The sequence below is a fragment of the Salvelinus alpinus genome, chromosome 7, assembly GCF_045679555.1.
Source record: "Salvelinus alpinus chromosome 7, SLU_Salpinus.1, whole genome shotgun sequence".
In the NCBI taxonomy this organism is placed as follows: domain Eukaryota; kingdom Metazoa; phylum Chordata; class Actinopteri; order Salmoniformes; family Salmonidae; genus Salvelinus; species Salvelinus alpinus.
In genome coordinates this window covers 47,227,026-47,246,199 of record NC_092092.1, presented here as the reverse complement: position 1 = coordinate 47,246,199, position 19,174 = coordinate 47,227,026, and the positions used below count along the sequence as shown (strand labels likewise).

General features: G+C 41.3%; 2 protein-coding genes and 1 long non-coding RNA gene across 5 annotated transcripts; all 3 read right to left on the bottom strand.

Annotated features, from left to right (window-relative positions):
• Positions 1-2,392: 2,392 nt before the first annotated feature.
• Positions 2,393-6,417, bottom strand: LOC139581101 (uncharacterized). 3 transcript variants are annotated; one of them, XM_071410499.1, is made up of 10 exons: positions 5,356-6,417; positions 5,092-5,268; positions 4,940-5,001; positions 4,771-4,857; positions 4,642-4,683; positions 4,400-4,573; positions 4,285-4,320; positions 3,632-4,186; positions 3,239-3,350; positions 2,393-3,144 (listed from the first exon to the last, which is right to left on the bottom strand). In XM_071410499.1, exons 1-7 carry the CDS (start codon positions 5,417-5,419, stop codon positions 4,285-4,287), a joined length of 642 nt encoding a protein of 213 aa, XP_071266600.1. In that variant the 5' UTR covers positions 5,420-6,417; the 3' UTR covers positions 2,393-3,144; positions 3,239-3,350; positions 3,632-4,186. The 3 variants fall into 3 exon arrangements, with proteins under 3 accessions (XP_071266600.1, XP_071266599.1, XP_071266598.1); XM_071410498.1 differs by having other exon boundaries at positions 4,285-4,573; XM_071410497.1 differs by having other exon boundaries at positions 3,632-4,573.
• Positions 6,418-6,691: 274 nt separating this feature from the next.
• Positions 6,692-11,458, bottom strand: ccna2 (cyclin A2). Its single transcript, XM_071410496.1, has 9 exons — positions 11,238-11,458; positions 10,838-11,093; positions 10,176-10,425; positions 9,954-10,054; positions 9,628-9,851; positions 9,246-9,450; positions 9,053-9,166; positions 8,449-8,582; positions 6,692-7,425 (listed from the first exon to the last, which is right to left on the bottom strand). The coding sequence occupies exons 2-9, from the start codon at positions 11,051-11,053 to the stop codon at positions 7,374-7,376; spliced, it is 1,296 nt and encodes a 431-aa protein (XP_071266597.1). The 5' UTR covers positions 11,054-11,093; positions 11,238-11,458; the 3' UTR covers positions 6,692-7,373.
• Positions 11,459-12,550: 1,092 nt separating this feature from the next.
• On the bottom strand, positions 12,551-16,709 carry LOC139581098 (uncharacterized). Its single transcript, XR_011676145.1, has 3 exons — positions 16,577-16,709; positions 15,085-15,277; positions 12,551-13,180 (listed from the first exon to the last, which is right to left on the bottom strand). It is a non-coding gene; the product is annotated as an uncharacterized lncRNA (long non-coding RNA).
• Positions 16,710-19,174: the final 2,465 nt, after the last annotated feature.

The window sequence follows — 19,174 nt, the reverse complement described above, 5'->3', positions numbered from 1 at the left end:
CAAGTTCCTTGGTGTCCACAAACTATCATGGTTCAAACACACCAAGACAGTTGTGAAGAGGGCACAACACCACCTATTCCCCCTCAGGAGACAGCAAGAGGTACTGGAGCACCAAGTCTAGGTACAAAAGGCTTTTTAACAGCTTCTACCCCCAAGCCATGAGACTCCTGAACAGCAAATCAAATGGCTACCCGGACTGTTAACATTGTCCCCCCTCCCATTTTACACTGCTGCTATACTTTATCCATGCAGTCACTTCCTCTACATTACCTCAACCAGTTCCCCCACACTGACTGTACCCCCCCTGTATATAGCCAAGTCCTTCTCAAATAGTGGGGCGCGCCCCCCTGGGGGGGCTCGGACCGATGCCAGGGGGGGCGCGTGTGCGTGTGACCCCGGGGAACATGCTTTTTTTGCACCGAACAAGAGCACACAGCACAGAGCAGGAGATATAAAGTGCAGATAACAAACCCTTAAGAGACACCATGGAAAAATATTTAACAGGGATGAAAAGGCGGAGAGAGACGGAGATAATGAGACAAACGTAAGTCTCACGAAAGCTAAGACGAGGAAATATGTTGACGCGTATGTAGCGCTTGGCTTGACTGTGACTACGGTGGGAGAGGAGAAAAGACCGGTATGTTTACTGTGTCTAAAAATGTTGGCAGCGGACAGCATGAAGCCAAATAAATGAAGGCGTCACTTAAAGACATTACACCCCAATCACGCTGATAAGCCGCTTGAGTTCTTTCAGCGAAAACGTGCCGAATATGGCCAACAATCGTCCCGCTTTGCAAAACGTTCTCATTGTAGCCATTAATCCTGACTTCCTCATTTTGATTTAAAAAAAAATCAGCACAAATTGTTTTATTCATTTTTGTTTTATAAGTTAGTGTTTCATATATTGTGCTCCTGAGTTAATGTAGCTGATCAATTTGAATGTATTATTATTTATTGATTATATTTTATTTTTCAGTATCTAATGGTCAAAAAATGTTTAGTTTAAGGCTTGAATTATAATTTTTTTTCAGGCAAAGTGATGCACTTTGTCTTTTCTGATACAGACTAAAAAACAATGTTAAAGTTATTCTTTGTAAGTTGATCTATATTTCTTTTTGTTTTCTTTAATGGTAATAAGGATACAATGTTATGCAGAGGTGTACCTATAACACTTTTATAGACAAATTATTATACTATTTACAGTAGCGGCGGAGAGTTGGGGGGGGCGCAAAATGTTAACTTCTTCCTGGGGGGGGGGGGGGGGGGGGGGCGTAACAGAAAAAAATTGAGTACTGATATAGCCTCACTTTATATTGCTACTTTATTTTAAATACTTAACCTGCATTATTGTTAGAGCTTGCAAATAAGCATTGTAGTCAGCGCATGTGACAAATTGATTAACTTGGAACCAAAATAATATATTGATAAGTCACCTTGTCTATTCCCCCAGATTCAAAAATGCAAATTAACAGCAATACATGAACGAGTACAAATCTCTGCAAGTCATCTCTAGCGGTCACCTTTCTTAAAAGCGAGTGTCGAATAAAAAAATATTGCACAAGACAGTTCAAAGAACCTAATGTAATCAATTTTATTAAGTTAATCCAAAGGTTTACATTTGACTCAATTCGGCTGTCTCGTCCAGGGGCCTGTTGCACAAAACTAGGATAAGGGATTAAGCCAGGATATCTTGGTGATCCTGGCTCAATTGATCCGTAATCCGGTTGCACTAAAGATGGATAGGGGGCAGGAGGATATGTTATGGTATAAATTACCATGGAGATTTATTCTGTGGAGCTAGCCTGCTCCAGACCAGGCTAAATTCCAGGATCTATTTAATCTCATCCCTAATGTCAGTCAGCAGTCACCACAAATGGAAACCAATAGTTATTTCACTGCTCACTATACATTGTTATCACATATAACTAGACCCACTGTTATTATTTAAACGTTTGTGATCATTAATTTCAATGATTTTGGATAAAAAATGATTTTTAGATGATGTTGCTATCATTAGATAATTTACAGTTTCCCATAGACTATAAGGCTATATATAAAATGATAGAATATTAGGGCCACAGAGGGGAAAAAAACACAAGTCATAATATTGTAACCAGTTGTTTTAAAGGAGGACAGTTGTTAAAATGACAGATGTGGGGCATTTCGTGAAATTGTACTTCAGTATGGTTTCATAAACAAAGACATGCTGATGTGCCAGAATATTAAGTATCACATTGTCATAAGTATCAAAACTGTAAAAACAATATGTAGCTTTTCTGCAGAAAGAACCAGCCTCATAAATTTATGACTTTATCCTTTTTCTTCAGTGTGGCCCTAGTACTCTGTCATATAAACAAATACACATTCCATATGAATATAAAAACACAATGTGTAACATTATGTTCCTTTATTGAATAAGGACAAAACAAAGCAGGTAAACCATCAGCTCCTTTCGAAACTGAAGTCACAGTGACTCTACAAGATGGAAAGCACAGAATCCAAGCATATTATACAAAATGATACATACACATTCAAAGGTCTGTATATAACACACCCTGCATGTCTGCACACTAAAATAAATGCAGGACAAATCCATACACATCAACTGAACAGACAAATGAATGGATGCAGTAGCTTCCCTGCAGCCTTGTATTACACACAGTATACCGCACAAACATCATAAGAGGCCAAATTCGTCAAAAAACGAACCCAAAAAAAACCAAATTCCTCTGCCACCGCAGGACATATTTAACCAAAATTGAAAGCACACATACTAACTAAAATAATTCAACACATATTGGTCCCTCAGCAGCCGACCACTGTCGTCATCAGGGAAGATTGCCGGATTGTCCCAGTCCATGGCTGGTGGCACTCTGGGGGCCCTCTCCTTCCTCAGGCAGGCCACATTGTGGAGGACAGCACAAGCCACAGTAATATCACATGCCCTAACAGGGCTGACCCTTAATTTGTGAAGGCAGTGAAAGCGTGCCTTCAGGAGGCCAAAGGTCATTTCAACTCTGGCCCTGGTCCTGGCATGGGCATGGTTGTAGGCCTGCTGTGCTTCCTGGGGGTCTGTGAAAGGTGTCAGGAGAAAAGGCTGGCAGCCATACCCCCTGTCTCCCAGCAACACACCAGAGAATTCACCTGTCAACACAAAATCTCATCATTACTACCTCATAAACACAGTGATATTCTTGACACAGCCATGATGGTTATAAATAGGGGTTGTGTGGCTTACCTTGTGATAGGCACTGATAGATTTCAGAGGCCCGAAAGATTCTGGAGTCATGGACTGAGCCAGGCCATTTTGCCACAACATTGCTGATCACACAGTCAGCATTGCAGACCATCTGAAATCATAAGATGAGGAATATTACACCAATCAATGCACATCACTGGCAATGCAGAGTGTTCGTCAATGGACAATATCAAAAAGTTATGTTCACCTGAACATTAATGCTGTGAAAGGATTTCCTATTCACAAAATCGGCCTCATGGGCACCTGAGGGGGCTTTTATCCTTATGTGTGTGCAGTCCACTGCACCAATGACATTGGGGAAACCTGTCACACAAAGTAATGAGTATCCTACTATGTGTTAACAGTTGTCCTGTAATTTGTAGATCCTCTTACCTGCAATCCTATAGAACTCCTCTTTGATGTCACAGAGTCTTCTGTGGCCAGGGAAGGAGATGAAGACATCTGCTAATGCTTTGATAGCCAGACACACACTCCTTATTGTGCGGCAAATTGTGGCCTTGTTCAGCTGTTCTGCATCCCCCACTGAGTACAGGAAGGCTCCACTAGCAAAAAAGCGCAAGGCCACACAAACCATTTGCTCCACACTCAGTGCATGGCTCCGTGCAGTGCGGTGCTTAATCCTGGGACCCAGTAGTCTGCATAGATACCTGATGCCATCTGCAGAAAACCTGTATCTTTCATATAGATGGTCATCAGGGAAGGCCAGTGGGTCCAACCGGTCCCTGAAGACCCTTTCTCGCCTGAAGGCTCTCCTCAGCACAAGTGCTTCTTCATCCACCACATCTCACACGAATGGGCATGCCATTGTCAGAGCAGAAAGGAACACACAATTTTGGGCCTTCATATAGGCTAGTGGCCACACCTGGTGCTGGGGGGGTGGGCAAAAGAGGGCGATGCCTTATAACGATGACTTGGTTGTACTGATTGCTGGGAAAATAAAAAAAAACTTAGAAAGATGCCACCGTCCTGTGTGCTCACAATAAGAGCTCATATGTCATGGCTCACTTGACTTTACGAGAATATACCTAATTTTTATTTTGAGCTGTGTCATCTTCTTGGAGCTGGGGGAGGAAAGAAAAATAATGATTAATACATTTGTGTTACAGTTAGCATACAGTGTACATTGAAGGCATATCTCACCTCCCTCTCAAGTTTTTTTATTTCAAGGTCCAGCTTCCTAATTGTCCTCTTTTTTATTTCGGACTCCAGTGCAAGATTTTCCATCTTTCTCTTCTTGTACTGAATGTCTATGTCTGCCAGTTCTATTTGGCGCCGGAGGTGGTTGCCATACAACTTTCTGATAGCTTGTGAGCTCTGTGAACACAATACAATTAGCGCAGCTGGAATTTGGCAGGATGTGGTGTCCTTTTATTAATACGCACTATGTTGCCAGGCTGGTTTTCCCACTGTATAACATCTGGGTCCTGTAAAAGAAATTAGATTTTTTGATTTTGATGAGGACTCCTCACCATTGTAGAGTAAATAGTACTTTCACAGTCTTAACATGATACCTCATGCCTTCTGGAATCCAGAGAGATGGTCTCCTCCTCATCATCGTCTCCATCATGTGCTGTTGCTGCTGCACTGGGGCCTTCACCCTATCACATTTAATCGGATTCATATTGAAGCTAGTAGACAAGACATGCCAGGCCTACAGTATGCCTTTGATGGAGTACTCACTGGATCAGCATCGTCTGGTGCTTGTGCTGGTGGCTCTAACAGGAACACAGTGCTGCCAGACACTGCAAGGCAATAGGTAAACCAAAGTCAGACAGTCCAAATTGATTCAATATGAATGTGGTTGTATCCCATGTAGAGATGGAAGGACATACCTTGAATGAAGCGGGTGGCATCTTGGGAGGAACCTATGCTCGTCTCTTTCCCCCCAGGGATCCCCTCTAAGACGGGCCTGCCTTTATTTAGCTCCAAGGCCATGTCCTCTGCTGGGGTAAGGTCAGCCTTTGGTGACCCACCACCCGTGCCTTGTCTGTGGGTATTCTTTTTCACTGCTAAAACAGTACAGACAATGTGTGAGCAGGCACCTTCTGGGTACAATATATGCTTGTGCTTTGTTAAATATTAGTCAGGGACCATACCATTCTGCAGAATGTTCTTGTATTTGATTTTGACCTGCTGCCATGTCCGTTTTGGCCCGTTCATGTTTAATCTACACACACACACACACACACACACACATTTAATGGAGTCACACTGCAAAAAATTACTTGGTATTTTTGTCTTGTTTTCAGTAAAAATATCAAAACATTTATCATAGCTTTATACAGTGTGATGGAGTTACTTTACACAATTTCACTCATATCTGCAGTGCATTTCAATTAAAAATTTAACCGTTTCATAATTACAGTACAACTGCATTTTTGGAGATGTGAATTAAATATTTGAATTGTAATTGTGATGTTTCAGCGGAGCGGTGAGTGTGTAATTGTGCACTACTTACGCATTCAGGCGGTCTGCAATACTTTGCCACGCTTTTTCTCTTTGCTTTATCACTGTGGCGGTGTTGCCTTTCTTCTTAATATCTTTTACCTCCTCGTATGCCTCCATGAGGATTTGTGCTTCCGACGGGGAAAAGTACGCGGCTCTAGTTGCCATGGTAAATCAGTTAATCTGTGATCTGTGGCGGGGTCTATTTGAGTGAGCCGTGAGCGCGCACCTATCCAGGATTGGTTTCACCTGGCTTAATGAATCCGTGTCTGCTCATCCTGGCTTGGTCTTTGTGCAACCAATTAAGCCTGGACGCACATGTTTTGGCTTCATTGAGCTCAGCTGAGTCATTTATCCCGGATGTCTTAATTCTACTTTTGTGCAACAGGCCCCAGATCATGGAATTTGTATTCTTATTGTAGCCACATTAGCATTTTGGGGAGGGGAGCGGGGAATGTCATATTATGCAGTTATCACATCACGCCAGGGTAAACCTACATGAAACAGAGCCCTTCCTTGAAGTGTTTCTAAAATCCCCTATGGGAAAATGGTGGAAAAACATTTGGAACCAATTCCTTGTTTAACTGCAAGGTTATATGGGTGTTAAGACTGATGTGGTACTCCATAGCCCATTCACGTTGCAGGTAGAGCTGCTATCGCGCCATTTTCTCTCGCATGTTGTGAGATCAATAACAGTAAAATGAAGTATGGGACACAAGTTCAGCCTCTTGATAAGACTGATTTAATTTGAGATTTTCCCCCCCAAATGTGTATTAACTTGGTTTAGGCATTTGGCAATGTGAAACAAATCAGACCAAATGGACAATTATTATTTTACAATCCAAATGATTCTATATCTCAACTGTATGAAGACACCTGAAATGTAACAGAGCATTGCAGGTGTGATTACAGAATACATTGAAAATATTAGGCTTTGAGCTCCAACATGCATGTAATAAAACAATTGAAATAGGGAGTAATAAAGGGTCTTGGCAGGAATGGAATTTATTTACAAGATATTTTACAGCACAGATGCCTTGATTGACAACAAGTGAACTCCCAACCAGACACCGTTGATTGAGGCAAGCGGCAAAACAAATAAAATAAGGCAGCGTTCTGCGGAATGTTGAACCAAACTAGACTTAAGCGTCCAACTTTGGCTAGAACACCATTGAGCAGAATAAATGTGCTAAAAAAACTAAAACAGAGCCCATATAAAATATCAAGTAAACAGAAAACCAAGACACCTAGTCTGGGAAAGATTTGTCAGGAAATATTCACAAGCATGTCTATTAGTTTGAGGGGGAAAAAACAAGCTGAAGTTTAATTACAAGAATGCAGACTGAAAGATGCACCTGTACAGCTTTTTAACAGTTAAAAACCACTGAACACATTTGTCTAGTGAGAAAAGACTGACAAGAGATGATATTGCTTGATTAACTACATTAAAGCTCAGGGTTGCATCAAGCATAAAAGTCAATCCTACAGGATTGTACATGTAAAAAATTACATAAAAGCTCACTAAATTGTGTCCAAAGCTGCAAAAGACTGCTGCCATGGTTCAGTTAAGACATTTTTGGCAAGATGTCTCATGTAGTTAAAAAAAATATGTGCATGAAAGAAATATAGATTAAACCAGTTCTCAGCATTGGCGAGCAAAGGAAAGAAATCAATTCAATGACAACTTCTCTGGGGGCTCGATGAGAGAGACCTCTTGGTACCTGGACAACGAGAAACACAATGTTAGAAAAACCAACACTAATCAGTCATGTTCAATCTAATAGAAATTGCTAAAATTAACATATTAAGCAGTTCACCCCAAAAAGACAATGGCCAAGCGTGTAAGCTTATTGGACATTTTATACTGAACAAAAATATAAAAACGCAACATGTAGTGTTGATCCCATGTATCATGAGCTGAAATAAAAGAGCCGAGAAATGTTCGATGCACAAAAACGTATTTCTCTCAAATTTGTTAACATTCCTGTTAGTAAGCATTTCTCATTTGACAAAATAATCTATCCACCTGACAGGTGGGGCATATCAAGAACCTGATTAAACAGCATGATCATTAAACAGGTGCACCTTGTGCTGGAACAAAAGGTGACTAAAATGTGCAGTCACAACGCAATGCCAGAAACGTCTCAAGTTTAGGGAGGGTGCAATTGGCATGCCGACTGCCCACCAGAGCCATTGCCAGAGAACTGAATGTTCATTTCTCTACCGTAAGCCACCTCTAACATAATTTTGTCAGTACAGCCAATAGGCCTCACAACCGCAGACCACGTGTAAGTAGACCAGCCCAGAACCTCTACATCCAACTTCTTCACCTGTGGGATTTTCTGAGACCAGCCACCAAGGCAGCTGATGAAACTGATGAGTATTTATCTGTAATAAACTATTGAGGGGAAAACTAATTCCGATTGGCTGGGCCTAGCTCCCCAATGGGTGGAATCGTTGCGCCCCTGCCCAGTTATGTGAAAGCCATGATTAAATCCACAATTTGTATTTCAATTGACTGATTTCCTTATATGAACTGTAACTCAGTAAAGTTGTTAATTGTTGCATTTATATTTTTGTTCAATATTGATTAGCATCAAATGAATTAGATAATGGGTTGTTACAATTAGCAAAATATGCCAACATGGCAAATTTGGTATATACAGTGGATTACAGTGACCACTAGTGAGTCATGAACAACTTTCAGATAAGAAAGTTGAAATCATTCTGTAGGGTTCACTTACTTTGCACCCTTGTACTTCTCCCGCACTGACTGCTGTGCATGCGTAGCAGTGTTGAGATACATTTGGTACAGATCCTCTATGCAAGGCATCAGGTCTTCTAAAGAGTAGCCAGTCACCTCTGCCAGAGACTTTGACTGTAATAAAAAAAAGAAAAACCGAGTCAGGAAAAGGAATAAAACAAAAGGCACTGCAAATGTATTTGTTTTAGGGCAAAGACAAGTCGTCATTTGAGTTTGGGAGAAACTGTTGATCAATTGAAAACTTTCATTCCACACAGGCTAGCGGTCTCTACAGGGTATGACAATCTCACACTACAGCAGTGTAAGGAAAATGTAGGTTTAACTGTTAAAAAATTCAAATGCAATCGAGACTGCGTGTCGGGGAGGCTGAGGATCAAAAACACACGGGCAGCAGGGGGGGGGGATTAGAGATTGTGTATTCCCATGTTGCCAGTAAGCAAACCTGTCAACAGGGTATAGCCTACTTATCAAACAATTAACTTTAAAAAAGCAGACTTAATAATGGCACTGACTTTAGTGACAGTTGGAAAGGCCAAGGAAACTCCTACCCTGCTGGAACACTTACTGTGGCATTGCAAACTTACCCATGAGCCTCCTGTTACTGTGTGGTTTGCCAAAACTAAGGCGGCAGCAGAAGTCTGAGAAGGGAAGTATTTCAGGAATGGGTCCGAGTCAACTAGGCTGAGCTCCCCTAGGAACTAAGACAAACAGAACAATAAAACCACAATTTCAACTTAAATTACAAGCTGTGAGCACCACAATGTGTGCTCTACTCACCATTGACAAGCTCTCCACCTTGCTGCTGACTGGCTGGGTGAGAAAGTACTGTGTAAGAAACTGGTTGATGGTGGGAGAGGCAAGATCAAAGGAGAGCACTTTCAACACCAGATGCTCCATTCGCAACACTTGCTTCTTCGTGTATGTGTCATCCGTGATGTAAACAAACTCTGCAACCTCCGGGGGATAGATCTCTTCAAATTTCCTGCAATAACGAAAACCAGTGTCCGACGTTGGTGCCAATCTTTTCCATTAATTTGGGACAGAGGCCTAATACATAAAGTAAGCGCTACACAGACAGCAAAGACTCAGTTCACTCTGCACACTTTTGAGACACACAAACTCCCTTTAAGAATGCTGTGGAGGAGTCTACAACACTTACGAAGCCAACAGCATTGCAGCGGTCCCGACCAACTGCAGCTTCCCCCGCAGGACTGACATGGAAGACAGGAAACGGTCGATGTAGTTCACGGCAAGGTATAGCGTCTCGTTCTGGAGTTTGTACTCCTCTCCAACCTCCACCAGCCAGTCAACGAGAATGGCCCGCATGCTGTTGGTGATGTCTGGCTGCTTTTTCATGTAGCCTGCTTTTGGTCTGGACTTAACCTAAGGACAAGAGTCCAAAGACAAGGAGTTTCCACAATACTCTAGTTACGGTTCAGTTATTTGTGTGACAATTGAATAATGAACACACGCCAGTTTGTTCACCTCCATTTCTCTAAGATACGTGTGTATTTCTGAAGCATACTCCGTTGCCACGTTCACTGGCTTCTCGTCGCCTTCAATAACCGACATATCCATGGGAGAATCTGTATATAAAGATTATTGGAAAATGTTTGACTTTCTAATCCATATGGAGACATTATGTTCATAGAGTTTTAAAAGGGTAAATAAATTAGGGGATATAAAAAGTCTGGTTGGATTACTCACCATCAAAACTAACATTCATGTTAGATACACATGTTGCTGGTATATCAAGAGAGGAGAGAGGCTGCCTGAGAAGGGTAACTGTTGGGTTCAGTGTCAGGGGTGGAATCCCTGTGGAGGGCTTGGCCTTGAGGGACACCTGTTTCTTGGAGCAGGCACCATCAGGCTCATCCACATGAATCTGGAAAGCTGGCTGCTTGCTGCCCAGCTTCTCTGCATAACTTTTAGGTATTTCATTTTCACAGGATAGCACCTGAAATGAGGGCAGATCATTTCAAAGAGAAGACAATTATTTCCATGCTCATGGTTACTAAAGTGAAATTAATACATTTTATAATGGAAAGAATTGTGTTTGAGAATGCAAATTGCCCATCCCAATGAGCAGAAGAGGAGAATGACAGTATAAAATGGCGGACTAACGTTACTTGGAAGTGAACCTACCCAACATTTCTAGACACAAATATTCAGTAAAATATCAATCAAATTCAAAGTGAACTGCTTGGTAGTGAAAATATCACCTTTTGAAAAAAAGTGTTTCCCTAAATGTAGCAAATTAGCTAGCCACCCGGCTCAATCTGCATGCTACTGCTATGTTAGCTAGCTAGTCTACAAATCTGTAAGTATATGGTGTTGGCTGGCTAGTGGCTAGTTAGCAAGTTTCCAACCTGTTTTGTGCCGCGCAGAGTTTGAGGTTTGCTGCGTTTGTTGTTTTGCAAGGCTCCCAGGACAGTTCTCTGTGGCGCTTTTGGGACAATGTTCTCCTGGTTGTCCACACGATTTTTGATTGTACCCCTCAGTCCAGACAGCATATTTTCTTGGTTTTGGTATTCTGGCAGTGGAACATCAACTGAGCTTCCTTGTCCTTGGGTTGATCCTGACATGTTAGCCTCCGTTCCAGGCTCACTGACGTCAAACAAGTCACTGTAGAAACGTGCAATTTGTTACAGAAAATTAAACAGAACTTTGATGGTAAATTAAATATAAACTGTACTTACAAATGAGCTTAGAACTAGAGGCTAGGTTAGCTAGTTATCGCACAAGTCTCGTGTTGAGATGGCAACGTACCGTTAGCAAAAGTCGGCGCTGCAAATTTAAAACCTTATCTGGAACGTTGACGCAACAAAACCCTCTACATGAAACCACAACATTAGCTGGCCATACTGTTCGACAAAAAATGATAACTGCTAACTAGACCAAGTTCCTTGTTTCTCAGAACATGCAGCTAGATATATGTTGCTTTTTCTCAATTCAAGTAGCCCGCGACCATTGAAACGGCCAATCAGAGCCGAATGTGAAAGTACGTCACGAAGCTACGGCGGCTGATAGAACTCAGATTCCCTGTGTCCGCGAATGCACAGCCGTTGAGATTTCGTTGTACACTTTTGTCAGGCGGGACAACCGGAAAATGAATACTCAAAGGTCGATTTTTTATCATTGTAATTCATATAATATCGTATAAATAATTATGATCTCTCTGAGAGCATCTCAAAGTATTGTTACACTCACTTATGTTATACAGAGTAGACAACCCCCATGACAAATAAACCACAAATGATTGAACATTTGATATATTTAAATACTCTATTTGATATATTTTTTATTTTAACCTTTATTTAAACAGGGAGTTACCATTGAGACCATGGCCTCTTTCACAATAAAGCCTGCCTATACAGTTCATAAGACAAAATCAAATCAAAATTATATACTAAATTTAAAACAAACTAAAATACAGCACAACACAAATGTTAAAGAAAAACGGTTACATTCCTCAGTAAGAAGTTCCCAAATCAATATTTTAAATTGCGGAGCGGAACCAGAATATCCAATTGTAATGTATTTTGTAGTTGGTTCCAGCAATGATGCACATTATAACTAAAAGTGGATTTACCAAGTTCTGGGGAGACCAGAGAAATCTCAACAGTTTTGTATCTAATGTTTTTATACTTTAACAACAAAGTTTGGTAAGTTTGAAGCTTATGTAGTAGAGCTTTGTAAACAAAAAGGCAGTAATTAAGTGATCTACGGGACTTTATTGAGGACCAGCCAACCTTTTGATCCAGGATGCAGTGGTGAGTATTAAAATTGCTACCTTTGATAAAACGAATGGTGCTATAATAGACGGAATCCAAAGGTTTAAGAGTAGTGGCTGCTGCAATCTGGTAAATGCTGTCACCATAGTCAAGAACTGTCAGGAATGTTTACTGTACAATCTGCTTCCTGCTATTTAGTGAGAGGCAAGATCCATTTCTAAAAAATAAGCCAGCCCACTTTAAATTGTAGCTAGCTCATCTGTACGTTTTTTAAACATGACATTTTTGTCAATGCAAATGCCCAAACCAACCATGAATAAACACGTAGTCCATCTTAATTTTGGGGTGAGAATTAGAGAACATGTATTTAGTCTTGCCCGCATTAAGTACACGTTTTAAACCAAACAGGGCTTTCTGTAAGGTAACAAGGTCAAATTGCAGCTCTAACAGCCTGTTCAACAGTTGGGTCTTTGGAATAAATAACAGTGTTGTCTGCATACAGATGAATATTACAAGTTAACAGATAGACCAATATTATTTATATAAATAGTAAAGACAACAGGTCTCAATACCGACCCCTGCGGTACACATACTTGAATGGAAATATAACTTGTCAAACATTAACAATTATATTTTCATGTGTAAACCTATAAAAGAGAACATACAACAGAAGATATAGCTAGGCCAACAGAATAGGCCTTTACACATCTAGATGTTGTTGACAAGTGATATAAATAATTCATATTATGTAACATAATTGATTCTAGTATCTTACAAAAACAAACAAAGCTGAAAAATAAACTCTATACAAAACAAAACAAAAGCTATTACAAATGAAGTGTCAAAGTTTGTATCCTCATTGAAGAAATTCATTAAAGAATCCAAATCGTAGTTATCCAAAATTTCCAGCAGCAATGACACCTTTGGTCTTGACATTCTGTCCTTTGAATTTGTCGATGAAGAGGTCAGTTATCATACCTGGGGAAACGGAAACAAACACACACGTTACTGTGATTGCAGTTTTGCATAACCATATTGTCACATTCATTATGCACCCAAGAGATGTAGGATCCCTGGCAAGCTAGGCTACTGTGATGGGTGATTTACTATTTGAGTGAAACGATAATGTTACAGCAATAACTGTAACTAAAGTCTTTCAAGGTGAGTTGGTTGCTTCTTGTATTCCTCTAGCAGATAGGCAGACTCGTCATAGAATGAGTCTTTGCAGATCCTCTCAAGCTCTGTCAGGTTGGATGGGGAGCGTCGCTGCACAGCTATTTTCAGGTTTCTCCAGAGATGTTTGATCGGGTTCAAGTCCAGGCTCTGGCTGGGCCACTCAAGGACATTCAGAGACTTGTCCCGAAGCCACTCCTGCATTGTCTTGGCTGTGTGCTTAGGGTTGTTGTCCTGTTGGAAGACAAACATTCACCCCTGTCTGAGGTCCTGAGCGCTCTGGAGCAGGTTTTCATCAAGGATCTCTCTGTACTTTGCTCAGTTCATCATTCTCTCTATCCTGACTAGTCTCCCAGTCCCTGCCGCCACTCTACCATAAATGTCTGATTGATGGAGTGCTGCAGAGATGGTTGTCCTTCTGGAAGGTTCTCCTATCTCCACAGAGGAACTCTGGAGCTTTGTCCGAGTTCTTGGGCACCTCCTTGACTAAAGCCCTTCTCCCCTGATTGCTCAGTTTGCCCAGGCGGCCAGCTCTAGGAAGAGTCGTGGTGGTTCCAAACTTCTTCCATGATGGAGGCCACTGTGTTCTTGGGGACCTTCAATGCTGCAGAAATGTTTTGGTACCCTTCCCCAGATCTGTGCATCAACACATTCCTGTCTCGGCGCTCTATGGACAATTCCTTCGACCTCATAGCTTGGTTTTTGCTCTGACATGCACTGTCAACCTTATATAGACAGGTGTGTGCCTTTCCAAATCATGTCCAATCAATTTAATATACCACAGGTGGACACCAATAAAGTTGGTATTCACCAACAATGGTTTACTCTCCTCAGCCGAATCCAAAGTCGGGGCTTCAGGCTGCACCGGATTGATGTCATCCGATTCACACACTGAAAACCGGAATGAGCCTCACTCGGTTGGGATGACACCCCTATCAACTTCGACCACTTTCCTCTCAGTCAACTCCCAATGGAGTTGAACCCAACTGGAGACAATAGTCACAAGAACAGGCTCGAGCCAAGGCTTCCTGAGCGTGTTTCCACTCCATACAACAGGACAGCACTCGTGAGTATCTTTTCATTTTCATTGTGAAACCACATACCCTAGGGCAAGATAGGAGGTTCAAACTCGGCTGGTTAGCCTTTTTGAACTTACTCTTACAATTGGCGATCTTACTCACGCAAGGAAGCACTGGCTACACAAGTAGAGCAGAAAGTAGGTCGCTTTTAGCAAACACAAAAACCGATCCCAAGACCCAAAACTCGCAAAACATATGGGGACGAATATTCTCTGCTCACTAACAGACACCTAGGTCGGAGGCGAATCTCTGAGCCTTTGTGTGCTTGAAAAGTTTATATATATATTGTGTGAAACGTTCTTCCTTCAGGCGAGCTGAAGAGCAAATAATTTAGAAAATGGATGACAGGCCCGGTATTATAGCCAGTAAGGCAGGACTTCTGAGGGCAGGCTCGGCATTCGTTGGACGTTATTTTAGTTTGCTTCAGGTGAATAGGATTGGGCGTTGACTCCCCATAGTATGTTATACCGAGTGACCGACTAAAATGGAACCTTCCATTACATAAAAATCCACAAGTCGTCACATAGCCGTATCAATAGCAGATCTCTCTCATGCAAAGAAACGTTCAAACCTCTCTTTCGGGTTCAATACACAACATAAAAAATACAGAGTTGAGGCAATTTCTTTCACCTGTAGTAGCAGATTGCCAATGGCCGTCTGCACTTCCAGGGTGAGGTTGTAGCTGGCGTCATCCTGACACAGGGTGAACTTGTCGTTGACGCTGAACATGGGCATGGCAGAGATGGCCGTACTGGACTGGGAGGTCTGCTGGTACTTCACACGGCCCTGAAGGACTTTCATCTGCAGTTGGTCTAGCTCTGCCCTGAGGGTGACATGTGCTGTGTGTTCATACTGGGAAAAAGAACAGACAGTAGGCAGGTTTCTATTGACCAAGGTTTATTTGACAAAAGCAATGTTGCAACAAAAAAACATTGCGACGTGTGATGGAAACGGCAGGTATAGGAGACATTTTCTAATGATCAACAACATTTTTATCCTTTTGACAGGGGTGGATTTTTCTTTTGTCTAACATCCTTTATTGCGACAAATGATGATGGAAACTGTTTTTTGAATAAATGATTGCCGAATACTTTTGAAGGTACACAGGACAGGGCACGTGAATTCGTTACATAACTATAAGGTTTTAATGTCTATGGCTCCACATTTAATTCTAAATGCCTACTGCTTGCAAGTATATCTTTTTGAACTATTAAAAACAATGTTTCTTTGCAGGACAAGGATTGTCCTGGCGTTCAAGAATGCTTGAACTGCTTCGCCTTATTCTTCTGGTTGGCTGGCAAGTTGCACCATCCAATTATTTCAGATCGACAGAAGTGCAAATGTCACCATGGTACGGCCCATGGCAATACGTTGGCACACGTGCATTATTGCATTCTATCCATGCTGGCTTTTGCAGGCTACCTGAGACATGAAACATATAGGTGGGCAGGCATACAGGCTGTCACTAATTTATTAATGTGCAATTTGCCTAAATGGGTGATGGAAACACTTCAACCACTACTGTTTTATTCAACACTGTAGATTTTTGCAAAATAGCTTTTTTTTTGTGTGACGTTATTACGTACAGCGTTTTTTTATCGACATAAACGCACTCTATGACGGTGCCACGTTGAAAGTCAGAGTTCTTCATTACGGGCCATTCTACTGCCTATGTTTGTCTATGGAGATTCCATGTCTGTGTTCTCGATTTTATCCACCTGTCAGCAACGGGTGTGCCTGAAATCCAGTAATTTGATGGGGTGTCCACATACTTTTGTATATATAGCGTAGCTACTATCTGTCCTCATTAAGTTAGCTACCTCTAATGTTTGCAAAATACAGGACGCCTATCTTTGTTTTGTGCTAAACTACCACTTTGGCTGTTGAATTAGCCTTGCCAACACTGAGTTTTGCTTACAAAGTTCCATTCATATCTATTGCAAGTGCAGGTTTGCAACTGTCCACAAGTGTACCTGAGAGCTGACACTTTGTTCTTTGACACATACATATTGTTATTTCAAGTCGCTCACAACATTGACATCACTTGTTTTTCTCTCTAGTGGTTATTCTTTTTGTACAGCTGGTGCACAAAACCCTCTCTTTTCTTTTGTTGATAGCTCACCTGTGTACGTGGCTGTCAGAACCTCATCATAAGACTCCTTCCCAACACAGCCACCATGAATAGAGGTGACCCTCTCCGACAACACCTGGTAGATAAGTTAGTATCACAAAGACATAGATTTCAACAATATGCTTTCAACGTTAGGATAGAAAGTTTGTTATTTCTCAGACTTCTACAACAAACAAACAAAAATTCCTATCAACCTTGAATGGCAATAAAGTGTTTATTTTTCCCCTGAATTTCAAATGATATGCCAAGTGCCAGTAGGGTATAGGGTATATAGCGTGTCCAATCAGAAACGCATATTTTGACCAATGGGTGAGATAGTATGTTAATTGTGTAGATACTCTTCTAAGAAAAGCAATGTTCCAAACCACATCTCTATCATAATCTGTTCAAAAGTTATTGTTTTGGCCAGATTTAAGGTCCTTGTGGACTATAACTATACAAAAATAATAATGCTCTAATTCAAGGAGAATGATAATGAGAGCTATCATTTGGATCACTTTCAGAGCTATTTTTTTCCCTGTCCCTCAGATTATAAAACATTAGGCAGGTTTCCTGTGCCGGTCCAGGCTGTTCTGTCGCCCTAGTCTCGACAAAAAGACGTCTATGATTGGTTCAGATTTGGTCCGGACTTGATTTCAACATCCAGTGACATCCAAGTTTTGGTCTGATCCGGGCCAAATCTGAATCAACCGTAGACGTCTATGCACCCAAAAAAAAAAAGGATATCCAAAAGTTGCAGGCGTCGGTCCGTGCTTACTGAAGTATAGCCTACAGTGTCGCCTGAAATTGAATTTTAGGAATGCATTGGCTACATTGAATGTTTCCTCTTAGCTACTTCATGTAGCTAACATATTCTTGCTTCACCTATTCCTCTTTGATTTAGAAGATAATGTTGCACAAACGACATGCTGATTTAGGTCCACAATATCACTGGAGTAATCGGGCTGTATTGCTCATTAGGTTTGCTCTGACCCAGTTAATTTATTAGCTAGCTAGCGATTAACATTACTGGCTAACAAGATTTAGGCTCAACTAGCTAAGAAGAGACAAACTTCCTGTTTGCCGATGTAAGAAACACAAACGAATAGTGTAATTATAGAACGCTAGGAGATTTATATTAAGAAGCAAAGTGAAAACAGCATCATTGTCATCAACATTGTTGCATGCACTGCATTGACCATGCAGACTGAATGCAAGTGTCTCCTGGTCGAGGAAACACAAATGTGCCCCTTGAGTGACAGGGGGCGGGGGTAGATCTGTGTGGAAAACGGCATGGAGAGAGAGCTGAGAGAGATGATTGAAGTAGCGAAGTAAACTCTAAAAATGGACGTTACACACGGCGTATCACATTTAACAACCAAACATTCAAATACTGTTCTAGAAGGTAAAGTAAAAACCCAAACCGGTCCATGCATCAATTCCAGTATATCATAAAATACGGTATACCGCCCAGCCCCAATGACAATTTTTAGAATATGGCAAATATTAGTCAATTCTTGCATTCTATCCATGCTGGCTTTCATAGACCACCTGAGACATGAAACAGATAGGTGGAAAGGCATACAGGCTCTCGCCAATTTATTAATGCCCAATTGGCCTAAATCAGTAATGGAACACTTGTTGGTGTGACGTCATTACATCCAGCTGTTTTTATCGACACAAGATAGTTAAATGGAAAGGCACCGCAGTTGGCAATTGTCGCATATATTTTCTATACGAATGTTTTAATAAATGTCGACAAAATCACAGGACAAGTTAAAGGAAAAATAGCTACCGACAACCAATCAAAAACGCGTTCTATTGAAGTGTTCTTGGTTCTAGGTGTCTGCTCAGAGAGGAGAAGGCAGAGCGCATGATACACTTGCCTGAATAACTCGGCATCAGTGGGGGCTGCTGAGGGGAGGACGGCTCATAATAACGGCTAACGGAGTGAATGGAATAGCATCAAACACATGGAAACCATGTGTGATGTATTTGATACCGTTCCACATATACTGCTCAGCCATTACCACGCGTTCGTCCTCCCTAATTAAGGTGCCACCAACCTCCTGTGCTGGGCATGTGTGAGCATATTGGTGGCTACATTAATTATAGGACGACTTGGGTAAATGATGATCCACGACAAACAGCGCATATCAGTATGACAAGGCCATATCTGTTCATGCCAATACATCCTGACAGAAAACACTATGACTGGCCCGCTAATGTGCCTTTCTGTAGCTTGTAAACGGTAGAGAAAAAGACCCATTACTGATCCAAATGGTTGCCTAATCAGGCGTAGGCTAGATTATTATTATTTCAGAATGAAACATGCATTCAAACAGCAGGGCTTTTTAGCAGTTATTGAAATGACATATTCACTGCATTTTACAACATTTTACAACCTAGACTTACAAAATTGAAAAAAATCATGAAATGCATTATTGCATTGTGTTGATATAGCCTAGGTACGCTAATTTCCTTGTGCCTTAAAAGCTTAAACAATTGGGGAGATTGTCGAGCTGTGTGCCTGTGGAGACTGGGAGCGCAGCCTGGGGAGTACTCAGTAGGCTAGCCTATCCTAGGCTACTTGTCATTTCATAATCTGAT

Coding starts and splice junctions, on each gene's coding strand:
- LOC139581101 (XM_071410497.1), bottom strand. CDS start 5,419: ATGAACGGGCCAAAACGGACATGGCAGCAGGTCAAAATCAAATACAAG. Junction 5,269..5,355: donor CAAGAACATTCTGCAGAATG/GTATGGTCCCTG, acceptor GTACTGTTTTAG/CAGTGAAAAAGAATACCCAC. Junction 5,002..5,091: donor TGCCACCCGCTTCATTCAAG/GTATGTCCTTCC, acceptor ATTGCCTTGCAG/TGTCTGGCAGCACTGTGTTC.
- ccna2 (XM_071410496.1), bottom strand. CDS start 11,053: ATGTCAGGATCAACCCAAGGACAAGGAAGCTCAGTTGATGTTCCACTG. Junction 8,583..9,052: donor CAGTAACAGGAGGCTCATGG/GTAAGTTTGCAA, acceptor TTTTTATTACAG/TCAAAGTCTCTGGCAGAGGT. Junction 7,426..8,448: donor GAGAAGTACAAGGGTGCAAA/GTAAGTGAACCC, acceptor CTCGTTGTCCAG/GTACCAAGAGGTCTCTCTCA.